Here is a 9,977-nt window from a genome sequence, read left to right on the forward strand (position 1 = left end):
ATGCACACACAAGCACTCAGCACCTGCGCGCACACACACTCACATACATGTAAGCATGCACACATGCGCACACAGGCACTTACACGCGCACACACTCATGCGGACACACACACCCATGCACATACGCCCACACAGGCGCCCACACACGCACACAGTCACACGCACACTCACAGCCGCGCCCACACGCACACGCACCCTCACACCCGCACGCAGCACGTCTGCATTCCCTCTCCCGTGCTTGCGAGTTCAAGTGCTTCTCGGCCGCGACCCCACGGAGCGGGTTCGCTTCCGCACCTTTGCAGAGAAAGCTCCATTTCGGGCGCGCCCGCGAGTGGCGACGCCTCGCAGCCCGCCCGCCAGCTGACGGGCGCGTCTCCAGTGCGCTTGCCTTCACTGACGAGACGCAGTGCTGCTCTCCTCCTGTTTCGTACGAGACCAGGCCCAGGTAGGTCGTGTTTCCTGCAAATGGACGCCGTGCTCCGAGTGTGAATGTCTATGACGAAGCATTGCAAGTTGCATGATGGTGAGACCGTGTGGAAAGGCTGCGTCCTCTCACACGTGATTTTTCTTCCCCTTCAGACGAACATGGTCTCCTTAGAAGGCCTCACCAAAGTGGTCGATCCTTCCCAGCTCACCCCCGAGTTCGACGGCTGCCTCGAATACAACCACGAGGAGTGGATCGAGATCAGGGTGGCCTTTGAGGACTACATCAGCAACGCCACCCACATGCTGTGTCGGCTGGAAGAGCTGCAGGACATCCTGGCCAAGAAGGAGCTGCCGCAGGACTTGGAGGGGGCCCGCAACATGATGGAGGAGCATTCCCAGCTCAAGAAGAAGGTGATCAAGGCCCCCATCGAGGACGTGGATCTGGAGGGGCAGAAGCTGCTCCAGAGGATCCAGAGCAGCGACAGCTTCCCCAAGAAGAACTCGGGCTCGGGCAACGCGGACCTGCAGACCCTCCTGCCCAAGGTGTCCGCCGTGCTGGACAGGCTGCACTCCACGCGGCAGCACCTGCACCAGATGTGGCACGTGAGGAAGCTCAAGCTGGACCAGTGCTTCCAGCTGCGGCTGTTTGAGCAGGACGCTGAGAAGGTAAAGGGGGCGGCCTCGGGGCCCGGGGGCCTGGCCGCCAGGGCTGCCGCGTGGGGCAGAGGGCCTGGAGGGGTGGGGCCCCCCTGCCCCCGCTCCTCCCCCCTCACCCATGTGACTTAGACACCAGCAGCGACCCCCGTTTTACCCGCTGGGCTCGCCGCACGGCACGACGTTGCCTCAGCAAGTGCCCCCACCTGCTCGCCAGGCGCCGGGCGGCGCCCGCGGGTTTGGTGCCCGAGCTGAGGGAGCCCCTGAGATACCGCCAGGGGCAGGGCGGGGAAAGATAGGGTGGCGCCTGCAGGGCGGCCGAGGGCGATACTAGCCGTTAGAGGGCCGAGCGTTTGGCCGGCCTGTGCCACTGGCGGTAGCCATGCTGCGCGTGGCCAGCCGCTGCTCTTCCGCGAGGCAGATTCGGGGCCGGGACGCCGCACAGAGCTGTGGCTGCCCACGGCGTCCGCTGTGACGTGCCCAGTGGCTTCTGGGGTACAGCCTGTGGTTACCGAGGGGCTCGTGCTTTGTTCTCGTGCTGGGCAAAGGGAATTCTTGTGGGTTGACGGGCTCTCGTGAAAAGCAGACTGACCTGTGGGAAGGGGCCCAGCCCTGCCCGGGGTTGGACTCCTCACCCTTATTTCAAGGTCATTAGGTTTATTTCCTGGGTAGAAATAGAGGGCTTGAGAGGGCCTCTCCAGTGCTCTGACGGTGCGGTGTTGCGCCCACATCGTGCCCTGGTGCAGGGCGCCTCGAAGGATGCCGGCCCGGCTCCCCGGCCTCCCCTGGCCACCAGCGCTGCCGGCAGCCTCTGGGGTTCTGGCGCAAGCCGTGGGTGCCGTGCTGACTGACCGCTGTCCTTCCTCCTTCAGTGTTTCCTGGGAACAGCTTCACGGACAGGTGCATCTGTGTTGAACCTCGGGGGGGATGCCATTCAATTTCTCCCCTAAGTTCTTTAACTATACATTTGACTGATGGCATCTGCACAGGTTTTTAAATATGCTTTTGCGCCAAGAGCCTCACGGCCGCTGCTGCAGCACCCTGCAGGTCTCGTGCAGAGACCTCCGCTCTCAGGTTGCCCAGGGCTGCTCTCAGAGCAGTGTGGTCAGTTCGGAATCACAGGAGGGGGGCTGCCAGGCAGGAGGCGAGGGAACACAGATGCTCCTCTCTGCCCACCCGCCGTGCCAGAGGGACAGAGGCCAGTCTCCTGTAGACCCCGCACACTGAGCTGCTGGCCGCTGGGAAGTCCAGCCGCCCGGGCCCAGACGCCTCCCGGGCCTCGAGGCCCCCAGGCCCAGCAGCTCCTTCCCTCCCGGGAGTGATTCGAGTCGTCTCTCTTCCTTGTCCCGGTAGATGTTTGACTGGATCACACACAACAAGGGCCTGTTTCTGAACAGCTACACCGAGATCGGGACCAGCCACCCGCACGCCATGGAGCTGCAGACACAGCACAGCCACTTTGCCATGAACTGCATGGTAAGGGGCGGCGAGGCGGCGGGCTTGGAGAGGGCGTGGGCGCGGGGTCCGGCTCCGCCCCGTGGGCCCGATGGGCGGTGGCTGCTGACCCCCCAGGCAATCACACAGACCCACAGACCCACAGACCGTGGCCGGTGCAGCGCGGCCGTCGGTGCGAGTCCTGGCTGTGTCTCCGAGGAGCCTGCAGGATCCCCAGCAAGGCTGCAGGGGCAGCAGTCTCTGGGCACCCGGGACTGGCCGCCCACGCCACCCTGAATCCACCAGCCCTCACCGCCTGCGCGCCCCACCTGGCATGTACGCAGGGCCTGTGAGCCTTCCGCCCTCTCCTGTGTGAACGTCAGTGTGTCAGACACATTTTGACAAAGACAGTGACAACACTAAGTATCGATTGGCAACGGCGACAGTCCCCAGGGGAAGCGTGTTAAGGAAAACGCCACCAGCATTGTGGCAGAGATGTTTTCCACGCGCTGTCTCATTTCCAAGCCAGGTGACCGTGGGCCCATGGTGTTTTAGAGATGGAGGCACATCTTCCACTCCCCGGCTTTGCGTGAGCCCCTGGACCGGAAGATGGGCGTTTCAGGGCGCGAGAGGCTCGATTTCAGCGTCTGGGCTTTGGAGAAAGTGGGTCCACTGACTGATCTGTGGGCAGCCCCAGGCCGGGCCCGCGCAGGGCGGGGAGCCGGTTCTCACCCAGGCCCTGGCGACAGCGCACGCTCCGTGGCCTCTGGCTCCGGCTGCCCGTCTGGGCTAGCACCGCCCTCTGCCCGGTGTGGCAGCCCAGGGCCAGTGAGGGCACCGTGCCCCATCGTGAGGGACCGCTGCGGGCTTCCGAAACAATTCTTAGAGGTCAGGGGCCGTGGGGCCGCCAGCATGGGAGTTGCACGCCGGCGGCCCTGCCGGGAAGATCCCCGCCGGCCTCTGACCCTCTCCCGGCCTCCGCAGAACGTGTACGTGAACATCAACCGCATCATGTCGGTGGCCAGTCGCCTGGTGGAGTCCGGCCACTACGCCTCGCAGCAGATCAAGCAGATCGCCAACCAGCTGGAGCAGGAGTGGAAGGGCTTTGCCGCCGCCCTGGACGAGCGCAGCACCTTGCTGGACATGTCATCCATTTTCCATCAGAAGGCCGAGAAGGTCAGTGCCCGGGGGTCGACCTCTCCTCCAGGGGCCTCCCTCTGTGCAGCCAGATCCTTGGGGGCATCTGCGTACCCCCTGGAGCAGGACCCCCTGCAGGAACAGCTCTGCCTACAGGCCTCTGTGCCCTGGGCGCTCCTGGGCGTGGCTGGGCGCCAGGGTGTCACCTGCAAGGGTAACACAGCAGGTGTACTGGGTGTGGAAGTCCGTAGTGGGCCCCCAGAAGGCCCCCGAACTCGCGTGATAGAAAGGGACAGTCGGTGACTGTTCCACAAGAGCAGCAAGGGGCGGCCGGAGCGCTGTGAGCCGGGTGAGGGAGGACAGGGGCCTGAGGGGGCACAGGCGGTCGGCCTCGGCCCGTGGGCCGGGGTGTCGCCCCTGAGCACACACTGAACGCCCGACGGGGGCCTAGAAATGAGCGTCTCGGGCAGGCCTCTCCCTACCATTTTCCTCCAAACACTTCCTGGTTGCTTCAGAAGTGCAGTGCAGGTGCTTACACGGCCTCTCTGATGCACCGGCGCGGGCGTCGTGGTTCTCTTCGTCGTGTTGAAGGTGCAGCCTCGCCCGAGGGGCTGACTTATTAATGATGATGGCTAGCCTCAGTCGGTTCACGCTGGAGAAGCATTTACAGTAATTTAATAATTGCCGTTAGCCACGACGATGGAGGCTGATTGATGCGCTCGAGGGCAAGCCCCGGGAGTGTCGGAGACCAGCTCCAACTTTTGAGGTGTCTGGAGGCAACACAGGCAGGACCCTAACATGGGAAGGCGTCGGCGTGCGGAGATTCCAAGAGGGGGAGAGGAGTGGGAGTGAGGAAGACTCGGGAGTCGGAGTTGGGTGCAAATCTTCCTGCTCTGCCTTCACAGAGGTTTATTTTATACATTTCCAGCAGACAGGGGGATGGCATTAGCATACGAAAGGGGTTAAGATCACAATCACCTTTTTTCTGAATGGTCTGGGGTCTCAGGAAGAGGAAATTTCTTGCTAATCAAGAAACTTGCTAAAAGGTTTCAAGTAAGTTTTTCTACTTTGAAGAAACTTGTTAAAAGGTTTTAAGTAAGTTTCCTTGAGGTCTAGGCAGTAGAAAGCATAATTTGCTCTGAATAGGAGAGTAGGTGAATTTCCTTATCTAAAGACTAGATAGTGGAATCCTGAAAGACTAGCCAGAAAGACTTTTGTGGATTGCTTTGAAGTGTAGCAGGTAAAAAAAACTTGACTAGCTCTAAAACAGGCAACCTGGATGAATTTCCATATCTAAAGCCAAAACAGTAGGAAGTTTGAGTAATTCTGTAGAAGCTGAATAGGAGGCTAGGTGAGATAGCAGAATAAGATTTGGGTTTTCCTCAGTCCAGCAGTGAGAGACTTTGCAGAAACAGCCCTTTTGTTTTTATTAATCAGCCAGTTGTTAAGTCACTTTTGACTTCAGAGGAATTTCTCACCCTGGTGCAGTGCTTGCTTGTCAGGGCAGGCAGGCCTTATGCAGCTGAGGCAATCCAATTGTAGGCTGAAAGTTGCTCAGAATATTTTGATATTACGATTATACAAAAAAGGGAGGTCATAACACAAGTTAGCATGGAAAGTCTGATCTTTCAGAGCTTTTCCCGAGCTACCCGGAATCTGTCAGACGATAGCCGTCGCATAGCTTGTGTCACGGGAGCCTCGTGCAGCCCGGCTGGCCGACGTCTATGGAACACGCTTCCCGCGAGGCTCGGGAGCCTGCCCTCGTGCTCACGCGCACAGAGCCGGCGCGGGCAGAGGCGTCGGGCCTGGTGACGCCTGTCGCCGGCCGGTGTCAGGGTGTCTGTCCCTGTGCTTGCCGCCATCAGAGTGGGCTTGACCGCAGGCGGCAGGGGGCGCCATCTGCAGTGGCTTCAGCAGCCGCTGCAGTAATGGTAGCAGGGTCTTTTGACTAATTATTACCTGGGTGATTTTCTTAAATGTGAGTACCTGGAAAGTGATTCTCAGACTCTTCGAGAGCATCACGCACGCTTCCCGGCTGGCGGGGCGCTTACCCCTTCGCGTGCCCTCATGCCCTCCGGGACGCGCGGGCCTCTCATGGCTGCGCTGAATTCACGTTCTCTAGCTGCACCACGTTCCTCAGCATCCATGAAACCTGGGGTGTTCTTGCGGGTGGCGGTGGAGAAGACCCAGGCGAGACTGGGACAGCAGTCATCAGCGGGGACTCAGGTGGTTCTCCCGCTGCCTGGGCCACAGCCCCGAGGCCTCCCCACCCTCAGCCTTGCCTGGGCTCCGTGGGCACCCCGGGAGTTTTGCAGCCTCCGCACGTCTTTTAATTGCTGTGTGTATTTGCTTTTTGGAAGTTAGAGGTGGGCTGAGCGCTCAGGGCGTCCCAGGGACACTGAACGCATCAGTGAGGTGCGCGGTGCTGAGGCCAGGGCCGGGGCCGGGCAGCCGTGCAGGGCACGTGGAGCACCCTGGTCTGGGGACGCTCGCAGGACGCCCGGAACAGGTAACCAGGGCAGGTGTGTCCCGGGCGTGGCCCGGGAGCTGCCTGCCGCCATCACTGCGAATGCAGCGCCCGGCGCCCTCCTGCCGGAACCTCGCCGGGGCCAAGTCCCGGCACCCGGGCCTGAGAGCTGACCTCAGTACGTTTGAGAGGGAGAGCCAGCTGTGCTTAGACTCTCTCAGTCACCCTAATTCGAAAGCCACGTCGTTAAAACATCTCTCTCTCACTGTACATCGCCATGAATAGAAACTCTCTTTTTTTCTAACCTCCCAAGTACATGAGCAACGTGGACTCGTGGTGCAAGGCGTGCGGCGAGGTGGACCTGCCCTCGGAGCTGCAGGACCTGGAGGAGGCCATCCACCACCACCAGGGCATATACGAGCACATCACCCTGGCCTACTCAGAGGTGAGCGCCGGGCTCGGTCAGCGGCGCGCCCCGGGGGTCACACGGGGCGCGGCCGCTGTCTGCTTGGGCACGTCCTTCCTTCTGTACTGCTCAGGTGGCCTCCCGCTCCAAGAAGGCCACTTTGCCTCCCTCCTGCTTCCCACCCTGCCCGCCGCCCACCCTCCTCCTCCCCTTACAGCGTGAATGCATGAAATCCTGCATGAATCGGTCTGTTTCGGCCGCGCTGGGCCAGTGCGTCTTTCTTCGGCCGTGTCCTTATTTGAGCGCGTCTTGCCGGTCCGGGTTCATTTTGTACTTTTCTCTGACACAGCCCAGCACCCACCGTCTCATCCCGGGGCCCGCTGGTCCACACTCCACCCCACAGTGTGAATGTCCGTGCGTCCTGGCTTCCCAGGCGGTCCAGCCCCTCAGCGGCAGGGTCTCGGACCACACCCTCGGGGGCTGCCTTGCCTGTTCTCAAGCTTGGGCGAGGGGCTTTCAGACATGTCTGCGAAACCGACCCCTAAGGCAGGATTCCCTGACATTGTTGCTGAGATTATTTATTCATTCTCAGTAGCAGAAACTTCGTGTTGTCACACGGATCCCTTAGAAGCTTGGTGAGAACGGGGAGCCCATCTGTTCCTTGGGCTGGTGTGAGATCAGAACTGTAGCTTGAGGTTAAGGCTGGGCTGGTAGCTCTGTTTGCAGGAGGATCTGTGGGTCCTCCTGGCTTCCTGTTTGGCCTTTTTGAGTAGGGAGGCGGTCATTCTTAAAGTTGCCTCAGGGTCGTCAGTAGCTGCTGAAGCACCAGCTGTCGCCTCAAACTCCTGTCCGCAGGGAAGAGAAAGAGGCACAGTGTAGAATGAGTGTATGCCGAGCCCCCAAACACGTCTCCTGCCGTGCAAGGTTGGTGTGTCTCTTTTCCAGCCTCCCAGTTTGCTGGCAAGGCTGGGAAGTGCAGGTGGGCTCTTTCCATTCCTGATTCAAAGGGGGCACTGTAGACTTTGGGGACGTGGCCAGCAGTTTCTGCCACACTCCTGAGTTGCGTCCTCAGACACACACCCACCAAGCACATGCAGACATGAGTTTTGTGTGTTCCAAGGCATAAAACCTTGAGGAAATATTTAAAAATCGTTTTAAATATGTATAAGGACATACTTGTAAGATCCCGTACCACATGAAATGTTTCACTGAGGGCATCAACTCAGTCCTGGCTAAACCCCATTCCCATTGTTTATCAGAAATACCATGATGTCTCCTTCAGGACAGATGGGCACTCACCTACCTCTCCAGAAACCTAGGTGTGTGCATAGATGTAAGAAGCACATTGCAGAATGTATTAGAGGCAAAAGAAAGGCGAGTCACCATAAAACGGATCCCCGACTGTAAATGCCTAAGTCCATCTCCAACTGTAGAGAATACAGTCAGATGTTCAGGCGCTGCCCATGGATCCAGAACCACGGTGCGTGTAGCGACTGCCGGCGAGGCCGGACCGTGCCACGTCCTGGAGCCCGGGAGCTGGGGATGGTAAAGTCGGGGGTGAGCTTCTGAACCCCAAGCAGCTCCTGCAATGTTCCACTGCAAACCAAGCCCTGCCCCTTTGACTGACACAGTCATTTCACTCCTGGGAAAATCAGCCATGTTAACGCAGACAGACAGGCAGACAGGCAGACAGACTTCTCGGGGTGTGTGTAACAGACCTGCTGAGCTCAGCACAAAAGACTGGGCGGTTCTTCACTGCCTGGGAATAGCCCACCTCTCCGAATCCGTCGTGCTCAGCCTCCCGCCACGGCAGTCACTGTCCTCCCTCCTCAAAATCACCGTGTCGGAGAGGCTGCCACACATCCGTGGCTTCTGGGGTCACCTCCTGCACGAGAAGGCTGACGCTGGTGCGCTGGCCCGAACGAGGGGGCCCTGGGCTTCGTCCGCCCGGCCGGTTCCCCTTAAGCTTCGTGCCCTCGATGGTTTCGGTCGCCTTTGAACTTGAGGACTGACAGCCAACCCGCCAGGGACGGCCAGGTTATGTCCAGCCCAGGTAGAGAAAGAGACCGGGCCGTTGTCTGGCTCCCGCCGACGGCCACGCTGGTGGCGGCAGCCCTGCGTGGCCAGTCGCGTTCCCCGGCCGCTCTCCGCCCAGGCCGTGTGCCCCTGCCTGTGTAGCCAGGCCGGCTCCTCCTGCTCCGGAGAAAGCCGGGCGGGAGCCGAGCGCCCCAGGCAGCAGAGAGGCCCCGCCTGCCGCCCCGGGTGGGCCGCGCCGGGGATCGCTTCCTCCGTGCAGCAGCGCCGCGATCCTTGATGTCCTGAGTCGCTTCCTGCCGAGGAACATAACCGAGTGCTTTTCTCTCCTCATTCCACCCTCAACTTTCATTCTTCGGTTGCTTTGATGCTTTCATTGCATGCCACTCTGATCGCTCTGAAATGATGGCACTGTGATCGACATGGCGCTCAGCTGTGGGAGAGTGCGCCTTCCTCGCACCGGCGTCCGTGTTTGCTTTTGTGATGTGCGTGGCTGGCGGGCGGTCTGCTCACGTTTCTTTTATTTGTCATAAAACGCACCTTCGCATAAAACCGTGGCCCGCGTGTCCACCCGTGTCTGCATGCACCCGTGTGCCCATGTGTACACCCATGTCAAGTGCACACGTGTGCCGCGTGACCAGCCGTGTCCATCTGCACACGTGTGCCCGCGTGTCCACCTGTGTCTCTGTGTCCGTGTGTTCCCCGTGTTTGCGGGCACACGGGTGCCCGCACGTCCACCCAGGCCCACATGCACCTGTGTGCCCGTGTACACCCATGTCAGGTGCACATGTGTGCCGGGGTGACCAGCCGTGTCCATGTGCACACGTGTGCCCGCGTGTCCACCGGTGTCTCTGTGTCCGTGTGTTCCCCGTGTTTGCGTGCACCCGTGTGCCCGCACGTCCACCCAGGCCCACATGCACACGTGTGCCCGTGTACACCCATGTGAGGTGCACACGTGTGTCGTGTGACCAGCCATGTCCATGTGCACACGTGTGCCCGTGTGTCCACCTGTGTCTCTGTGTCCGTGTGTTCCCCGTGTTTGCGTGCACATGTGTGCACGCATGTCCACCCGTGTCTGCACACACACGTGTGCATCGTGTCTGCGCGTGGCGTGAGCACCCAGCTCTGGCACTGCCCACGCGCGTCCGCGTGGCGCCTGCGCGCCCCCCGGGTCACAGCGCCTCTTGCCGGCAGGTGAGCCAGGACGGGAAGTCGCTGCTCGACAAGCTCCAGCGGCCGCTGACCCCCGGCAGCTCCGACTCCCTCACGGCCTCGGCGAACTACTCCAAGGCCGTGCACCACGTGCTGGACGTCATCCACGAGGTGCTGCACCACCAGCGGCAGCTGGAGAACATCTGGCAGCACCGCAAGGTCCGGCTCCACCAGCGGCTGCAGCTGTGCGTCTTCCAGCAGGACGTC

The 9,977-nt window shown here is 60.6% G+C and overlaps 1 protein-coding gene across 1 annotated transcript in view; it reads left to right on the plus strand.

The window, feature by feature from the left end:
* The window catches only part of TRIO (trio Rho guanine nucleotide exchange factor), a 71,322-nt gene that overhangs the window by 12,898 nt on the left and 48,447 nt on the right, over window positions 1-9,977 (plus strand). Inside the window, exons 4-8 of the mRNA XM_012721745.1 lie at window positions 580-1,092; window positions 2,434-2,556; window positions 3,499-3,690; window positions 6,432-6,563; window positions 9,753-9,974. Coding sequence (XP_012577199.1) covers window positions 580-1,092; window positions 2,434-2,556; window positions 3,499-3,690; window positions 6,432-6,563; window positions 9,753-9,974 — 1,182 coding nt within the window. The remainder of the gene's footprint in view (window positions 1-579; window positions 1,093-2,433; window positions 2,557-3,498; window positions 3,691-6,431; window positions 6,564-9,752; window positions 9,975-9,977) is intronic.

Source organism: Condylura cristata, unplaced genomic scaffold (assembly GCF_000260355.1).
Source record: "Condylura cristata isolate star-nosed mole 26May11 unplaced genomic scaffold, ConCri1.0 scaffold00007, whole genome shotgun sequence".
NCBI lineage: Eukaryota > Metazoa > Chordata > Mammalia > Eulipotyphla > Talpidae > Condylura > Condylura cristata.